The sequence below is a fragment of the Amia ocellicauda genome, chromosome 21 (assembly GCF_036373705.1).
Source record: "Amia ocellicauda isolate fAmiCal2 chromosome 21, fAmiCal2.hap1, whole genome shotgun sequence".
Taxonomy (NCBI): domain Eukaryota; kingdom Metazoa; phylum Chordata; class Actinopteri; order Amiiformes; family Amiidae; genus Amia; species Amia ocellicauda.
In genome coordinates this window covers 3974188-3993915 of record NC_089870.1, presented here as the reverse complement: position 1 = coordinate 3993915, position 19728 = coordinate 3974188, and the positions used below count along the sequence as shown (strand labels likewise).

General features: G+C 41.6%; 1 protein-coding gene and 1 non-coding gene across 2 annotated transcripts; one reads left to right on the top strand and one right to left on the bottom strand.

Annotated features, from left to right (window-relative positions):
* Positions 1–5547: 5547 nt before the first annotated feature.
* Positions 5548–5619, top strand: trnac-gca (transfer RNA cysteine (anticodon GCA)). Its single transcript has one exon. It is a non-coding gene; the product is annotated as a tRNA-Cys (tRNA).
* Positions 5620–13218: 7599 nt separating this feature from the next.
* LOC136717372 (homeodomain-interacting protein kinase 2-like) lies at positions 13219–17991 on the bottom strand. Its single transcript, XM_066694990.1, has 7 exons — positions 16748–17991; positions 16096–16219; positions 15623–15736; positions 15416–15502; positions 14948–15132; positions 14311–14617; positions 13219–13557 (listed from the first exon to the last, which is right to left on the bottom strand). Exons 1-7 carry the CDS (start codon positions 17404–17406, stop codon positions 13219–13221), a joined length of 1815 nt encoding a protein of 604 aa, XP_066551087.1. The 5' UTR covers positions 17407–17991.
* Positions 17992–19728: the final 1737 nt, after the last annotated feature.

Below are 19728 nucleotides of genomic sequence, written 5' to 3'. Positions count from 1 at the left end.
ACTATGGTAGCTGTTCTTCCTCAGCTTCGGTTTTGAAGAGACGTTTAAGTAATAACGGGAAAGTTCAACTTTTACTGACCAGGCTAAACTGGAGTATTAACTGGTTTTTATTTGTATGGTTTTAGTCTTGTCTTTGTAGTTTGTTTAAATAAGTATTTGTGTATAGGTACCATTTTACAGTGCGCCTACTCCTGGTTTATTCTTTTAATTGAAGTATACTTGTTGTGGGGAATCTTGGTTATTAATCTGAAACGAGAGGTCCCTCTCTTGCCACACTTTCAAAAATAGACATGTTAATAGATTATATTTATCAATTAACTAAATGCAAAGTGAGTGAACAGATGAAAAATAAAATCAATATTTGTTGTGACTACCCTTTGCCTTCAAAACAGCATCAATTCACGGTCAAGTGAGTTCTGACTTATAACACAGTTCGTTGCTCAGACCTGTTGTATGAGTCGGTTTTCAGCGTAGATCGTAATTGTGTTACTGTCTTAAGTCATGCTCAATTCTAAAAGTTGTAACCATAAGTTAGGCTATATTTAAACCCATATTCTATACAGTACATACAAGAAAAATCTATGGAAGAAAAAAAAAGATCTCATTCAGGCATCTCTATTTTATCATATGCAAATAAATGGACAATTTATCTTTATGATGTTTTGAATGACTTTGATATGGCAGATGGTAAGGTTGGGGCACTGTGGCACCAGAGACCTGGGCTCGATCCTCACTGTGAATAGAACCTCAAATTATAACGCAACGTGACATATTCACACAGATGTGCTTGGCTGCCCGCTGCTATATTGGATCTTATCGTTATGTACTAGCACTATCATATTGTAGTCACTCTCCGTAAGAGGCCGTGGCCATTTGGTGTTGTGGTAAGCCTACTGCAATGTGGCGTGGGAGACCCTCACATTATCTTGCCATATCCATACAGATATGTTTGGCTGCTGGTAGCTGTGTTGGTTTTATATGTATGTATGTACTGAACTGTTTAGTGTTGTGGTAAGGTTGCTGCACTTGCCATAGCATGACCATAGTCCTAAAGTATGTTAAATATGCCATATCCCTACACATATGCTTGGCCCCCTACATTGCTGCTTGCAGCTATATTTATTATTATGACCAACACCCCCACCCCCATTAGGACACTGTCCTCCACATGCAAAATACAGGCTACATGTCTGTCCAGCTCAGTATTGTGTACCTCTTGTGCTAGTTTGTGCTCTGGGCGTATTGGGGCCTCAGTTGATGAGAATCAATACTCCAGACTGTTCACATCAGGAAGGAGCAGTTCTGTTGGTTCCATGGTAAAAGGATCACCCCAATCTGAAGCTGAACTTTCATCACTGTAATCATTGTGGGAAGGAAAGAATGCACCCAGCATTATCTGGCCAAGGGAGGCATAAACAGATGATGGGTGAATGGTTTTGAGGCCGGCCTTATAATTGGTTGAAAGTCCTGAAGGAGCGCTATCAGTTACAATGTGCATCCAAGTCAAGTGAAACACGTCCTTGAGGGGAAAGAGCGTCACAGGTCTCAGAATTGGATTCCTCCATATCGTACATGTCAGCGCGTAGATTGGTGACCGGAGAGAAATCAGGAGGAGGGTCGCTGAAGCAGATGGCCTAGAGCAGGGGTTCCCAAAGTGCAGCCCGGGGGCCAAATGCGGCACTCGAGGATGTTTGGTGCCAACCTTCAACCACCCCTTTTCTGAACCTTTACTATATTTTTACAATTCATGAACATTTTCTGTTACAAATTGTAAATAATAAAACAACAATTAAAGTTCATAAATGTTCCCTTACAGAGATACAAATAAAAAGGTTTGATTTGAAGATTCCAGTTGAATGAAAATAGTGAAGACAGTTCAGGGTGTGCAAACTCTCGACTGGCATTTTATTGATTTCTAACAGCAGTTCAATGAAAGGAAGGATTGGGAATTCAATCTAGGTGTTCAAAAGTCTGTTTCAGAAGAGATGTGACAATGTGACTAAAAGGAAGAGAATTAATCCCTATAGCCCGTCAAATGAATAAGCCCCCCCCCTCCGCATCTCCTTTCAGAGTCACCAATTCCACTTTTTTTTTATATTGAAGAGACTTGACACCCACAGCTGATATTGTCGGTAAGTTCCTGTAGAGCCTCATCAAATTCACTTTGCAGTTAGTATTTGTTCTTTTTCTTGTTTTTAAACTAAACTATAATCCACTTCACTATACATCATACTGACTTCATACAGGCCGACAATAGGCAAAGCTGAGGGGTTTATCAGTCATTTGAACCCTAAGATGCAATTGTAGCACCAGCAATAAAGGGGCAGCAACAATGTGGTTGCCAAGAGCACCTATGTTACCTCCCAGCACACTGTATTTATTTTGTTCATGAAAATACACTGCTTGAGCTACAGCAGCAAAGGCATTGTCACTATAGAAGCTGAAGGATTACACTTGTGTTTATCAGGTAGGTGCAAAACTAGAAAACTAGCATTTCAGCAATAGAGCCCGTCGATGCCGGCTCTAACGTTTGATAAATGACCGTGACTGGAGTTATGTATCCCAAGCTGAAGGTTTTCGACTTCTGAATCCTGCTGAATTTATGAAACGGTGGACTAATTGCGTCTGTGCTGTGGATTTGCTGTCCAGTAGCTGTGAAATGAGTATTCATTCCAGACCAGCGTCAGAAAGTAGCTGAACAGTTGTTGCGTTTATACAGCGGTTGGTGTGTCTTTTGCTCAAGGTAGCCATTGAACTGCCAGATGTATTCTTCCCCTGTGGTTTGTAGGTGTACTAAATATTTTCTTTTCAGGGTCACCAGCTGGATCGCTTGTAGTAGATGAGGATGGGGAAGTTACCCCTCCACTATTGGTCTGTCCCCAAGAGCAATGGACACATGTCAGTGAGGACTTTTGGGGTGGAAAGTAACCCAAGACTGAATACAAATAAAAATGGTGATTTCCCCAAAGTAAATCTATTTATCATGTTTGCAAAAACATGTCTGTGCACTTTTTTGTTTAAAATGAAAATTACATTGAAAGACATTCATAGCCAGATTTTTCTAATAGTGATACTGCTGAAAATGAAAATCTTTTTCTTTTCATTTTCATGCATCATTGCACTGCACTCCAGAACACAATATTAAAAATGATCATGAAAACAAAAGGGACAAATCTATTTGTATTCATTTTTGTATTGTTCCATTAAATAGAACAAAGTAATAAATAAATACATAAATTTAATAAATACCAGGACTACAGTATTTTAGAGAGGATGAATTAATATCTCAATTATTAAAATAGACTTTCAAGGAACAGGGAAGATGAGCGGCTTCCTTTTCAAGCTCATCCATACCCAGCAGTGCTAAACCCACTGTGCCATACTTCATGGTGAATCCTTGTCACGGTCAGATCTGTCATTGCCCAAATGCAAATCAGTCTTGACATTCAGGATGAAGCAGATCTTATTTAAACCCAAATGTCGCTATCAGAAAACTAAGGTTAAATGTTACTGGGCTTGTATTTATGATGTTGAACTGGTTGAGTGGAAGTAAACTCCTTTTCAATAGTTCATATATTTTTTGTTTTATCTTTATTGAAAAAACAACAACACAGGAAGTCGTCCACAAAAACAAGGCTTACTTTTATCTGTTTTTCTACTTCTATTTACAGACGCTAGGTCACGTTGACATGTGGTGTTCTGAGAGAATAGTTTGCCTTTAGAATATTTCTAGGAATGTGTCTGAGATATGAGGCAGTGACAATGTAATATAGCCAATTGTTATTAATGAAATATACCGGCATGCCGAATTTCATAGCAACACGTCAAATAGTGCAAAAACAGAAAATGTGTTTTATGTTGGGTAGCTTATACACAAATAGCCTATGGGTTTATATAGTAAAGCTCATTACTAGATCAACTTCTTCCAAATAATACTCAGTGTGTAAGCCGTGTGTGATTTGATTTTGTGGAAGACGCATTACACTGTAATTTGGTGAGGTTTCTTTGTTTGTGTGCACTTTTCCCTTTAACATTTACAGGTACCTACCACATAATAATAAAGGCATTCAAAAGCTAAAATAACAGAACAAAACACCAAGCACAAAACAGAGCTGAAACTGGTGCACCAGAAAGCACTAATATTTATACAATGGGCGCTGTTTGTTTCTTAATGACAAGGCTTTGAAATATCTCCCTGCTCTAAACACAGTTAGTAGCATTGAGATCTTCTTTACCATTTACTTGCTATTAGAACAGCTTTTCAAATGCCATTTACAATAGCAGGTTCTTTTCATTATTTCAAATGAACTGAACATGTTTTATTGCGTATGGAAACAGGTATTTTGCCTTTTGCCTCCAGCTGCAGTTTGTACCTAGTGACAGCAATAGATTCACTACCCACTTACTGTAAGCAATATATATATATATATACACACACACACACATATATATGCAATCACATCTACATTATATTACACATACATTACAAGTTCTGAACTGCACAGTCTACATGCTGAAAATGCAGAATTTCAGTTGCAATTGCTATGCATTTCACCACAAAACCACACACACCAAAATAGAAAGATTGACTTAATGAATTATAAAAATACATATTGAGTCTTCATGTTTGTGTCTTTAAACCCAAGTCCCTTAGTCAGTCTATACCTACAGTTCTTACATGCATGAGACGCAGCTGACCTACTTTCATATCTTGACTCCCTGCAAACTGCTCCTCTGGGCAGAAATGTATGTGTGACTAGACAGGAGCCAGTATCCATGTCTGCATGTCTGTGTGTACAAACATGCGACTCAGTCCTTCAACCAGAGAGAGAGAGAGAGAGGTAAGAAAATAAATAAACACCCCACCAAATAAGTACACCCCCCACCCCCCAATAATTTATGCACAGCTCAAATAAAATAATAGTCACATGTAACACCCATGCATGCGGTTACACCCAGTGCTCAAATACTTTTTCCCCTTCCTCCTTATTTTTTGTCTAATAATGTCTTTAGAGACTGTTTGGCCGGTTTTATCAAAGGGGTCATGTAGGAGAACGTGTCAATCAAAATTAGAATAGAGTATTCTCATTGGCTCCTGATGGAACACAAGATCAAACGTTCACTTTAATTTTTTTATTATCTTTATTTTGAACATCTGGCATATGAAGAAACGTGGGGTATTAGAGAGAGGGGCAAATTTCACTCTGCTGATTGATTATTATTGTTGGTCAAAATTGCACCATAGTGATTCCTTAGATAAAGGAGGGTTTCCAGTTCTGCCTTTGTTATATAATGAGAATGTTTCTTTTGCAATTGAACGGTGTATAGCTCATTCATACAGTATTTTACTGCAGAGCAAGAGGTCTATGCTTCAATTCCAGGTGCCACCTACGAAAACATGCTGTTATGAGTAAAATGAGGTTCTTCAATCAGTAAGTTGCCTTCTCGTAAGATGGAATTGAATGGTGTTAGTAATGATGGTTCTTCACGCAGGGCTTTTGATATTTGTCTGCATTATTACATGTGTGATTATATTGTGCAACTGAAGGGGGTATAGCTCAGTGGTAAAGCATTTGACTGCAGATCAAGAGGTCTCTGGTTTAAATCCAGGTGTCCTCTATAATATGACACAGGATATTTATAGGTTGTTTGTTCTCATCTGCAGCTATACACACATGGAATGAGTCTGGAGAAGGGTTGAGATTAAATACTAAGGGGAAAGTGTAGCTATAACAGCAAGGATTCTATACAGACCCTGTATTACTTCTGTTTAGAAATACTTTTTTTCTTTTCTGCATTCACCCTGAAAGCAAAGTGTATTTAAATGTAGTGGTTGCTAACGGGACAAGACTGGACCCGTCCTATGAGCTGTGTTTGAAAACCGTCGGACTCGAGTTGCTGAGAACTGCAGAATCCCACCGACCCACTGGAGCCGCTGTCTGGAGGCGAGTCAGCACTGATCAATAGGATCTCTGTGTTTAACGTTGTGTGGGAATTGTAAATGAATATATGATTTCAGAGTGAAATAAATCAAATCATGAGATCTAATTGCCAGGCAAGGGAATTTTGCGAGCACGCGGTTGTTTGAAACCCACTCTCACCTGGTGGATCGCCGTTTTGGCTTACGCATTTTTTGTATTTTATTTATTTAATTGAACTAATGTCTAACAAATTATTCGACTTTTTTCTTCCTGTAGAAAATCACTACAATCACAATACCTCAGGCAGGGCCGGCACTACCTATAGGCAGAGTAGGCAATTGCCTAGGGCCTCGGCCTTGGAGGCAGGGCCTCCATAACCGTAACATCCCTATACGTGAGTCCAGGGTTTCCCAAACTTTATGGGGGGCGCGGGGAAAGAGCTGAACAGGTAAAAAGTCAAGACGAGACACAAGAAATCCCTGAGGGCATCTGACAACTGTTGATTGCCGCCCAGCATAAATCGCACTGATAAACTGATATATTTTTCTACACTTACATGCATTAAAGACAAGCTGTACTGTCACGACTCACAGGAGTGGAAACTGGGTCTCGGTTATTGGATTCTTCCATATCCAGTCCTGGCCAATCAGAATAGAGGATTGTCAGGCAGCAGCGTCTGTGAAACCGCTGATTGGTAGTTTCACATCAAAATACACAGCAGTTTATATGAGGTGATAATTACAGTAAAATAAATACATAAGACTAACTTGCAGCTCCAAAATGTCATCAAGTGGAAACGAGCTCGCCAGGACTCTGCTGCAATATTTTGGAAACACATTAACAAAAAATACATTAAAGGCGAAATAATGCAATGTGACAATTTTTGCAATTGCAAGAAGTTCTGAACTTTATTTTAAAATACTCATCTAACACAACAACTTTATTAAATAAATTCAGAAACATACCTGTGCGTTCAAGTTCCAGTGAAAACAAATTATATAGCAATAGCTGGCTGTGTGTGTTTTAATAATATTAGTTTGTTTGTTGCTCTTCTTTCCTTTCTGCGTAGATCTGCAGAATTCCACTGATCCCATTGGCGGAGTCGCGCAGATCTGTCATTGTCAGCCAATCACAGACAAGAAATAACAAATCCCACCCTGCCGTCAGTCTTCATTACAGCTACAGACAGAGGCAATCAGCCGTACAGGGTTTAAAATACAATTATTATTATTATTATTATTATTATTATTATTATTTTTTTATTTATTTTTTTTTTTTTTTTTAACTATCGAATGTTAGATTCACTTGACGATAGTGCCCATCTTTAATGAATAGTTGAAATTTTGAATATTCGGTATCATCCTATATATTACATAACTAGTAAAATTTTATAAAATGTCAAGAACCGGCCCTGACCTCAGGTGAACTGCAGGTTTGTGTAAAAGCTTACAAATACGTTGCTAAAAATAAAAATCTCAGTTCACCCTACAAATATGCTTAACATTTCTAATGACCTGGGGTCCTCATTCAGCGTGCATTTCCTCCGTCTACTGCTGAATTAAATAAATAAGTATACCTGTCTTACCTCAGTGTGCCAGGCCCAGCACCCACACCCCGCCATCGTGATCTGCTTCACAGAGTCGTCTTTGCCGCTTTCTTGTCGAGTCCGCGGCTTCATTATCCACCCAGTGGTGCAGCGCTGGTAGGGCGGGAGCTCTGAGGATTTTGCTCATGTAATGGTGATCGATATAAGCCTATGTGTTTACAAATAAGGAAACAACAACGTGAGATATCCCTTGAGAGAATAATGAATTAAACATGAACCGCATACACAGCGTGTTTCTGACGTCATTCACCCTAACAGTGCAATACAGCTGCTTGTAAACTAAACCATTCAATACATGGGACGGGGGGACGCATATGATTAATAACAATGAAAAATACATTCAATGTTATGTTATTTGAATCACGTAGCCATTTTATATTTATTTACAGTAATGATGAAGATCGTGTATTATTGTATAAGTGATGTTATTTATCTTTGATTGTTAAATCAGGAGTCTCGGTGTGGACCGGCCTGGACCACTGTCTCTCCCGGGAGCGCCCGGACTACAGAGTCTGGGGAGACAAGGGCCCAGCGCTGCGGCAGGAGAGCGGAGCGGCACAGTGTGGAGTGAGACATTGTACTGCACAGAGTATTGTGTATTTGTTTTAGTGTTGAAGGGGACACAAGAAAAAGGAAGTATTGGGTTTGTAGATATTATGGACCCTCCTTGCCCTGTTGTATCTCTTGTCTGTGAAATGTGTGCATACAACTGTGGTGGTCCAGAGCTGTATGTTACCTGTGGGGGAAGGGCTAATTGATGCTAATTGAACATTTATGGTCAATTGAGATCGCGATTGACATATTTCGATGTCTGTACCTTATTTTGGGTCTTGTACTTATTGAGCTTTTATTGAGATATTAAGCAGGTTATGGGTGATATCATCTTGGGTGCTACTGGGTGCCACTATACGATCAATTATGATCAGTGCAATAATAATGGATGTTTTAATTGATACTATACATTTTGCTTCCATGGGCTTTCTCTTGGCTGAGGGTAGGTCATTAGGATAATGACACTGGGGATCCCTTCCATTCAATATAATATTAGGCATAAGAATAATAAAATAAATTAATATGGCAAGGATATGCAGGTTGATTGGGAATGAATAGTGCTGCTTTATATGACCATATCTTAAAATATAACAATTTGCAATCATTTGTTACTTTGAATCAGGTTCATAACATCCTATAGGTATGGGGTAGAATCCCTGTATGACATTTGGTTTCTCCAACTCTAAAAATGCTGTCCATGATGGTTCCAGTTCGTGTTTCATAGGAAGACATAGGATTCTGCTGCTGTCAAGGTGAAGAGAGCAGCCAGCCGTGTCTACCTCAACATTATGGAGATGTTGGTGATGGACTGCCGGCACTGTCTCTGGAAAGATTGGCCACATCCGTGAGATCCCCAAGGTGGTGGTGAGGGAAGTCCTCAAAATGTATGGCTTTGGGAGCTTCAGACCATCTTCCAGTGAGGTACGGACATTACCGATCGCTGCGCACAGTATTTATTTATTTCATGGCAGACACCCTTATCCAAGTGCAGTAATATAAATCAATACAGATTTGAAATTAAAAATGATCTATTCAAAGTTGATACCTGCCCAAACAGAGATCTTGTGTTCTTCTGCGTCAGGAGAAGCTGTCTTGTTTGTAATGCAGTGCTCTTGCTTCACATTCACAGGAATTGGAGACAGCAGACAAATCAACTGAGATAGCTGACAAGAATGAGTGTCTGGCCATGCTTATAGGTAAGATCTAAAGAGAATAAAGTGCTATAGCTGAGGGTGGGGGGGTATATTCATAGAAAATTCTGAGATCATTGTTATGGTTTATATGGGGGGGAAATTGGATTTATGCACTAGATGGGCCTACCTACCCCCAACACTGTCACAATTTCAATCAGCTTTGCATGAGTTTTGTTTTCCTTGACAGCACCTGTAATCTTAATTCTCCTCTTTCCAGGGTTGCAACCCTTTAAAACAAATCTTATCAGGACCTTTTCAGGACATTTCAGCCATGTTCCATGATGTTATTGCCATTTCTACCTACCATATCCTAACGCCTTGAACATGTATTTGAATTGAATTAACCACAATTTAACAACGTTAGTTATTTAATGTAATGATATTACTTCTGAGATAATACCTTTCAGAAACTTTCATGGGACGAGGCTATTGATTTTTACAATGCGTTCATAGACTACTGAACATTGTTACAGTAACCTTATACAGTGTTGTCAGATCACAATTTAGCCTTAAGCTAATGTACCAGTCTGACAACAGGAATCCAATGTTTACTCAGCGTTCAATAACATACCACAGATGCAAAATAATAAAATTGCACCAACTGCACTGCACATAGCTCTGATGTGACTATTACCTATATTCTGCTCTTACTTGAACTACTTCAAACTGTCCCTCAATAGAATTATGCATTTTATTGTCTACTGGCTCTTCAGTTATCATGCTTTAATTAGGGCTGTTGTATAGTGTAAATTCTTGCTCTTACGGCACGGTTTTCGTAAAACACGCACATACATATATTACCTATATGGTGACTAAGAAACAAAAAGGTAAATGTGCTAGAGTTGCCCAGTCAGAGCCCCAACCTAAATCCAATCGAAATTTGTGACATGACTAGAAGATTGCTGTCCATCAACGCTCCCCAAGAAACTTGACAAAGCCTGGACTGTTTTGTAAAGAAGAATGATCAAATATTGCCAAATCTACTTGTGCAGAGACCGATCCCAACAGACTGTAATTGCTGACAGAGTATTAACTCAGGGGGGTGGAGACTTAACCAATTATGATGTTTCATTTTTGTATTTTTAATAGTGATTTTAGGTAAAACTCTGGAGTATGCAGCATTGATGAGGAATAAAATCCTAAATCAAATGCATGAGACTGAGCAAAATGTGAAAAAAAAAAAATAGTACTGTAAATATATATATATATATTTACAGTACTGTGCAAACGTTTTAGGCAGGTGTGAAAAAATTCTGTAAAGTAAGAATGCTTTCAAAAATAGACATGTTAATAGATTATATTTATCAATTAACTGAATGAACCAAATCCATATTTGGTGTGACCACCCTTTGTCTTCAAAACAAGTCGGAGGTATGGTTTTTTGGCTGCAAGTCTACCATGAAGGCCACTTCTGACCAGACTTCTCAAGACACTAGATGGATGTACCAGGGTCCCACTGTTTTCTGCCAATTCTGAGCTGATGGCACTGCTGGACATCTTCTGATTGTGAAGGGAAGTAAGCATGATGTGTCTTTCATCTGCTGCAGTAAGTTTCCTTGGCCGACCACTGCGTGTACGGTCCTCAGCGTTGTCCGTTGCATTGTGCTTCTTCAAAAGAGCTTGGACAGCACATCTGGAAACCCCTGTCTGCCTGGGAGAGACCTTGCTGATGCAGTATAACTACCTTGTGTCTTGTTGCTGTGCTCAGTCTTGCCATGATGTATGACTTTTGACAGTAAACGGTCTTCAGCAACCTCACATTGTTACCTGAGTTTGGCTTTTTTTTGTATTCCTCCTACACAGCTGTTTCTGTTTCAGTTAATGATTGTGTTTCAACCTACATATTGAATTGATGATCATTAGCACCTGTTTGCTATAATTGTTTAATCATACACCTGGCTATATGCCTACAAAATCCCTGACTTTGTGCAAGTGTACCTAGAAGAATTGACGCTGTCTTGAAGGCAAAGCATGGTCACACCAAATATGGATTTGATATAGATTTTTCTTCTGTTCACTCACTTTGCATGTTGTTAATTGATAAATATAATATATTAACATGTTTATTTTTGAAAGCATTTTTTCACACCTGCCTAAAATTTTTGCACAGTACTGTATATTGAACATATCTGTTAAATAAAGCATTCATCTGTGGAACTGTGAGTTGGCCATCAAATCACCATATATTTTCAAAGTCTGTTCTGTTCCAATCTCTGGTTCCTCCATCAAAACATTTTCAGATTCACAAAAGGAAACCCATCACTTCATTCCACTTCAAGTGTTCCAAGTGTTCAAGGACGTATCATAGAAAGTTCAGCAATTATTCTCCTTCCACAGAAGCAAGTTCCTAAAAGCTTTGAAACAGTATTTCTTCGTCATTGTTGGTATTTAGCTTTAAATGTATCAAAGTACACCAGTCATTTTGATTTCTCTTACTGCTCTCAGTCCAGCACTTGTCATTTATTTGAAACATCACCCACCAGTAGCACTAAACCACATCGCTGGGGAGTTTGTTCCAGATTGTGATGCCTCTCTGTGTGAAGTAGTGTCTCCTGTTTTCCATCTTGAATGCCTTGAAGCCCAATTTCCATTTGTGTCCCCGGGTCCATGTGTCCCTGCAGATCTGGAAAAGCTCCTCTGGTTTGATGTGGTCGATGCCTTTCATGACCTTGAAGACTTGGATCAAGTCCCCATATAGTCTCCTTCTGTTCCAGGGTGAAAAGGTTCAGTTCCCTCAGTGTCTCAGTAGGACATTCCCTTCAGACCTGGAATAAGTGTGGTTGCTCTCCTCTGAACTGCCTCTAGAGCAGCGATATCTTTCTTGAAGTGTGGAGCCCAGAACTGTACACAGTATTCCAGATGAGCTCAAACTAGTGCATTGTACAGACTGAACATTACTGCCCTTGTTCTCAGTTCAACACTTTTGACAATATACCCTAACATTGTGTTTGCCTTTTGTATTGCTTCCTCACATTGTTTAGAAGAAGCTGTTCTTCTGGCTCATGGTGCCCAACACCTTACTGAGACACTTTATGTTGTTTTTTCCATTGTCACCCATCTGTATAATTATACACACATACACACTAATAGTCCTATACTATAATATATACTTATAATACCATTAGAAAATAGTTATAGTAAAATATTAAAGTAAATGCAGGGGGTGGAATAAAAAACAATTTTGTCACATCTTTAGAAAGCTTAGAGTCTCATCTTTCATGGGATACCAAACACTTGGCGAACAACACAACAATGAAGAGATTAAGAGAACATGGGATTAAAGAGAAGCACATGGATTTGGTGCCCTTTTAAGGTCACAATGCAACATCTTTCTGAATATCTGAGATGTAAGGGGCTAAATTTTGTTTAACAAAACAATTCCATGATTTCTTCTTTTATCTCCAATTGTTTATTTGCTCTATGCTTTAATTTAGTACATTGAGACATTAAACTGCAAAAATGTCTATAACAAATTGACGTGTTCATACAATTTTGACTGGTAGTGTACATTTTTTACACTTGGGACATATTTTAAGTCATGAGGCAGTGGATAAGCATCCCTAATGTGTGCCTGTTCAACTCACGACAATCAGTACAGACATGTAGATCCCCAGATTTGTTCCATACAAGCACTAAAGGCGAAGCCCACTCACTGTTTGACTTCCTAATAATGCCCTTTTCTCCATTTCATCAAGTACTTGTTTCTCTTCTGTTTCGCATTCTGTGAACAGAGCCTCTAGCTTCACTACAATCTAGTTTGTTCCTTGAAAAGATCTCTTCCTATTTATCTACTAGGTCTTCAAGTTTGTCTTCCACTGATCACTCACTTCACAAGAATGAATGAATTTCTCGGAGACTAAACACCTCCATATGAAAGTTGGAGAATATGACAAAATACAAAAGTTGACATTCTGTAATTTACAGTTTTATTTACAGTCAGCAAAGTTCACTTTCTTGTGGCCCACGTGGTGAGCTGACAACTGCCCATAGTGCCTGGGGTGGGGGGGATGGGTCTCCTGGTCCGTGTGGTGACCCGAGCCCTGCCCATAGTGCCCAGGGCGGGGGGGATGGGTCTCCTGGCCCGTGTGGTGACCCGAGCCCTGCCCATTGTGCCCAGGGCGGGGGGGATGGGTCTCCTGGCCCGCGTGGTGACCCGAGCCCTGCCCATAGTGCCCAGCCTGGGGGGGTTGTAGAGGTGGACATCCGCTGCCGGCGCCTGTGCGTTGGAGGGGGTGATGTTGTCCGACTGCCTGTTGTTCTCCTCTGCTGCCACAAGTTGCTGCGCCTGTGCAAAGTCACGAAAAAGAGTCTGAGAGCGCCTGTCTGCAGAGTTGACACGAAACCAAACCCGACCGACAGCAGTCCATCCATCTCCACATGTCTGAGGGTGTTGGATTCAAGCAGAGCTAATTATTTGACTGCAGTAGCATTGTCTGCCTTCCTTTCACCCTCCTAAATAATGACGCCCACACAGATCGACCCTTTTCACTCCTGAACGGAGAGGGAACAATACATATCTATCTCTCTCTCCATACCACCTCCTTTATAACTCCAGCAATACTCAGTGCCAGTTGCAATACTGAGGGCCGTACCAAAGAGCTGACATGGTCACTAAAGTGAGAGATGTGGCCCTAGCTCTGAGGGGTCTGCATGAGACCAGGAGTCAATCCTTCTGGATGACGGAATCAGCTCTGAATATATAGCTTTTGAGATGTGTTATAGAGTGGCAGTCAGTGAACTGAAATGCTAGAGACTAGTATATAATTATCGGTGCAGACTTTTATAGTGATATTGTGACTATACAACACTTTTTTTTAAATTAAAAGTCAAATTCAAAATGAGGATAAACAGTAACTGATTTAACAATTACACTAAAACATCATGGGTGAAATAAACACCTGTATTAACCAGTTTAATATTAGCTTCATCACTCAAATGGACTTCCTGGAGACACATGTTGCTCAGTCTCTCACACCTACATTATCACTCCTGCAGGACAGACAAAGGGGAAAACAAAGAAAAAAACTTTGGGACTCACCTTGGGTGCTTCGTTGACCTGGCTGTTGTAGGTCATGCTGGAGGCTGCGTTGACCTGTCTGTTGTAGGTCGTGCTGGTGGCTGTGTTGACCTGGCTGTTGTAGGTCGTGCTGGGGGATGTGTTGACCTGGCTGTTATAGGTCGTGCTGGTGGCTGTGTTGACCTGGCTGTTGTAGGTCGTGCTGGGGGATGTGTTGACCTGGCTGTTAAAGGTCGTGCTGAGGGCTGCGTGGAGCTGGCAATTGTAGGTCGTGCTGGTATCGACCCGACTATAGCACACCTCCATGTCTTGGGCACAAGACATGACACTAGGCGAGAGGAAGAGATGTGTTAATATAAGTATCTCCACGTTCTGAGCACTAGCTTTAAAATTAGTGTACGGTTGTTTTTAACAAGTACAATTCAGAAGCTTTCCTGGTATTGACGGATTGATATTCTTATTTTTCTTTCCCCACAAAAGACCCCATTGCCAAGATGCATATTCATCAAGTGAAAACACAGTGTCTCTGGAGATTCAGCTCCACAGCTATTCCCTGCCTATTACAGGAGACACAACACAAGGTGGCTTTTAAGAGCACACTCTTCAACGTTGGCAGTTTTTGTCTTTTGTTTTTATCCGCACCCCTATTAAAACATACTGTGTGCTGGGGAGGAACTCAAATAGATGAGTCATAGTGACGAAGGGATGGTTCTGGACTTGGACAGGGGTAATTCTGTCCTCTGGGTCCATCGACAGCATCCTCTTCAGCAGGTCAATGAACTGCAGCCGGTCTGCCAATTCTGCCATCAAGTCATTCCCATCCAGATCCATTGGCATATGGACCTGTGGAGTCAAATTAGAGGAGTTAAGATTTCTTCATAATGCCTGTTCTTTCCCAAGACAGTTATACCTCAGTAAGAGTGCAGTAAACTGTAGAGTGTTCAGTTAAAAGCCTTTCAATATCTGTGACTCAGTCTGTGACTCGTACCAATACAACTGGAGGTTTACTAGACCTTTGCGAAATGTGCCAACGAATACATAGGAATGTATAAGTGAAAATGAGATGCCTGCACTTCTCCAGGTGCTAACACAGTAAATATGACCCAGTGTTTGAGGGGCTCCATACCAGCGCCATGCCATCCAAACCACTGGACTTGTACAGCCGCTGCTCCTTTGACTGGATCCCCGTCTCTCCCTCATGCTCTTCTGGCGTCTGTGTGTTAATATACAGATAGGGACATTTACATTTTATTTTTTAAGTTTAGTTTATGTTTTAACAAGACCAAATGTGTCTCTTTGAATGCTATAGCCTGAATGTGTTATAAGGTCTGACCTTAAGTCTCCACAGGGAGTTGGCCGAGTCTCTCTTAAAGAACTCTCCTGTCTTCGTCCCAGCACTCAGCAGGTTCTCCGCAGGCAAACCCTGCATCTCAACTATGTACCGGATCTAGAAAAACAAAAATAAATCAATCAAAAGCCACTGAGAGTAATGCTGGAAAATCAAAAACCTGTTAAAAGTTCAATCCTTTCCATCTTCACCTGTGCTGAGCATAAATATAAATATATATATAAACACACATATCAGAGAATGTACTAGAGAATGTAAATTAAATTATTTGGACACACATATATCAGGCTTTTAAAAATCATGCCTACTGTTTTTGCAGGAAGAGAACAAATTTTGATCAAAAGCCTTTCGTTTGAACATCAGAAGAGAGACGAGGACTCTTGTCTTTACTGCTCAATACTCTTTCAGGTGCAAGTTCTGTTAGACGTTAGACAGGAAAGGCAGCTTCCAGCTCTTACTTGATCGTACACCGAAGCCCCGGGGTACAGAGGCCACCCCAGAAACAGCTCTGCAATGATGCAGCCCAGCGACCACATATCAATGGCTTGATTGTAGGGCAGGCCAAGGATGATCTCTGGAGCCCTGCAGAGACAGGACATATAGAAGCAGTGGGTCAGTGTGGACGAGGCAAGAAAGAATGTGATTTCAGACAGGGTGACTCTGTAACCAAGGCCTGCTTTAACAAAACCCACAGCGTGGAAAACATGAGGAATAATATGAATTTGATGTTCGATCTCACATTGTATTATTTGGCTTTACTTCTTGGCATATTTCCCTGGTTTCATTTGAAACACCCCTCTCTATAGTAATTGTATTGTATTCTGACTCTATATTAACTATATTTAGTATAAACATTTATAAATGTTGCATCTTTAGCTGCTAGGGTGTCGCTGAAGTTAAGGTCAGTACATGTTTTATTTCCGAGAATGCAGTTTTTTTTTCCTCTGGTCTCCTATAATTAAGTTCACTCCCATATTTTACAGACATTGGCCATATTGTGCTTAACAACTATACATCTTCATGTGTTCTGTGCAAAGCGCATTAGGTAAACACAACAGACTGAAGTATTTAGAAGGAGTATTTAGAAAACGCAATGCCACGTTGCCTTACCTGAAATATCTGGCCTGCATGCAGGCAGAGCGCACTGCCTCCGAGACATGGGTGGCCAGACCGAAGTCGATCACCTTGACTCTGAGGGGCTGCCTGGCCGCGTCCACCAGCATAATGTTGTCAGGCTTGAGGTCAGCGTGGATGATCCCCAGAGTCTCCAGCTTCAGCAGGGCAGTGGCGACCTGCTGCAGGATGGGCCTGATGTACTTGAGGGGCAGGGGCCCGAAGCTAAGGACGTCATACAGATTCTGATCTAGCATCTCAAACACCAGGCACAAGTGGCCCTTGTACCGGAAACACTCATTAGCCCGGACAAGGTTATATTGGTCGGGGTTCTCTCTGCTCAGCCTGGCCAGGATGGTGGCTTCAATCAGGCACTGCCGCTCATAGGCGGGTTTGTTCTTCAGGATCTTGATGGCCACGATCTCATCGGTACGGTGATTCCTGCACTTCACCACCTGGCCAAAGACGCCCCGGCCCAGGAACTCCAGGACTTCATACGGGTTTCTCTGGGAGCAGAGCATCTCATGATCCACCAGCTGGTACTCATCATTATCCTCGTCCGTGGCAACAGGCGCCCTGCTGCTGCTGGTCCCCATCTCCTCTCTCCTGCGCTTCAGCTCGCAGCTCTGGGAGGTCTCGGGCAATTTCACAGACATTCGTCACTATGTTAACGAAAGAAAGAATAAACTTGTAAATGTACAGTAAAAAATACTTCATCTAAGCCTTTACCCCTGACAAAGATGGATCTTACTCACCAAAGGGTTTCAAAACTCGGCTCAAGAACGAAATGTATAAATTACCACCGAAAGATAGATGTTTCACAGAAGGAGATCTTCACTGCTGTGTTGATCAGACTGGAATGGAGTCAAGTCAGTGGTGAGACACTAAAGCATACTCTGGAAGTAGAATGACATTATGATGTCATAAAATTGTACTACTGATGTAGTAGAATTGCAAGGCAGTCTGATGGTGGGGGTGATATTGTGATGTCATGGAATTCTACACTGTGAATTCTACATTCTACATTGCAATTAGGTTGATTGAAACCAGAGGCATGCTATTATGTATTGTCATAGTTTTTGGTCCAGTACAGTTTGTATATATACAACAAGAAATCCACAAACTTTAGAAAAGGAACACTCTTCAGCAGAAAAGTAAAATAAAATTAACAACTCACCCCCATTTTTTCCATTGGTTTGGTTTTACCTGCAAGCGTGGAGGAAACAGTATAGATTAACCTTATCAATGAAATATTAAGGAGGATTCTACCAGTATTTTAAAATGAAAATAATGTCATCCATTAAACTAAGTTTGATGAAACACACAATCATTTCAATTTAACCCTGTTACATTACTCAAAAATATCTGTGGAAAAGGATTGGCAGAAGTCACCTTCAAATCTGATTCAGGTGTCTGTTTCAGAGAGAAACGATATGTTGCAAATCCAACCCTGGTTATCTGAAAAAGGAAGCACTGCCCAAGGGGGAGGGGTTGCTGCGCACTTCCGTAGGAACCCGATCAAAAAACGTCACTCTATCAAAGCTGCCATTGGCCCCTCTGCACACGTCACTCAGAACTGGTCCCTTCCCACTTCCTGTTCTATAAAACGTGATGTCTGCGCAAGTTCATCCTCGTTTGCCAGGAGCATGACTCCTGCACGACCTTGCAACCCTTGGGCAGTGCTTCCTTTCTCAGATAACCGGGGTTGCATTCGCAACCTATAATTATCTTTCAAGTCGGAAGCACTGCCCAAGGGGGAGGGGTTACTGTATAACAAAACCATCGCAAGGGAGGAGGCACCGAGTTGATAAGGGACCCTGCCCCGAGGTGACTGCTAGGGGGCCTCGGCAACACAACTCCAGACAGTAATCTCAGGGGCCCCACAGGGCTGCAGGACCGCAGTCATGTTCTTACCGGGAACTGTCTAGAATCAGCATATACAAAGTGAGGCTACAGAGGTTAACTCTTACACCCTCTGCTTACAATAGCAAGGCCGGCTGCTCTACTAGTGCAGGTAGGAGCGAGACCGTAATCTACTTGTACATATCTGGCGCGGGCAATCAAGCAACATGTGCGGCCTCCACGCATTATCATGGAACTGGACCCCTGATCTAATAGGTGCGGGGCCATAGACCCACTGAAACACAACATAGTACCCAGCCTGCACAGTACACAGTCACAGAGTAGCCGACGGGGCGCAGGAACCAACTCATGTGCCTCCCACGGAACACAGGAGCAGTTGACGCCTGTTGATTAGACCAGCTAGCGCAGGGCAACATTAGCTCTACTGTGCTGACAAATTAACTATGTACACAGCGGAACACAAGAGCCCATAAGTGCTTACCACTGAGGACAGCAGCAGCGGACTCTATTGCACACAGCCAGAGCAGGCAACAGACCTGCTGACCAAGGAACTATATAGTGAGAACAACTCGAGCGCCATCAGCTGGGAACAGCGGCAGTGAGCTCCAGTCTACACAAGCTAGAGTGGAGCCACAGTCCTGATGTTTACACGTTATATATACAGAGTGGGATACAGACCAGATGAATGTACCACCGCAACAATGCAATAATGAACAAACTATATACAGGGCAGCCTCGTAAGGCAACATACCTGTAGGCCGCATGACAGACCCTTGGAACACATCGACAGGCTGTCAGCAAGTCCAGGAGCAGCTTGCGTGTGTGCTCGACTGGAAGGCATAGTCCGGTGGAAGGGAAGACATGGTTCAAATAGCTCTATCAGGATGTGCTTAACAGGGACAGACTGGGAGAGGAAATCAGGAGCCAGAGCCCGTGGGCTACTGGGGTTCGACTGCAGCCAACACCGGGTTCCCAATGGAAGGGACCGGTCCAGTCACATACAACCTGTGGAACCGGACCAATGTAAGCAGCGAAACCCAAGCTGCAGCCACAACAATGTTGTCCAAGGGCGCGCCTTGAAAAAGGGCCCAAGACGTGGCAACGCCTCGAGTCAA

What these genes read in the sequence shown, in the direction of transcription:
- LOC136717372 (XM_066694990.1), bottom strand. Translation starts at nt 17,406, where the DNA reads ATGTCTGTGAAATTGCCCGAGACCTCCCAGAGCTGCGAGCTGAAGCGC. An exon ending in GAGTTCCTCCCCAGCACACA is followed by an intron (nt 14,618 to 14,947) that starts GTATGTTTTAAT and finishes CCTCTCGCCTAG; the next exon opens with TGTCATGTCTTGTGCCCAAG. An exon ending in AGGTCAACGAAGCACCCAAG is followed by an intron (nt 13,558 to 14,310) that starts GTGAGTCCCAAA and finishes GACTTTGCACAG; the next exon opens with GCGCAGCAACTTGTGGCAGC.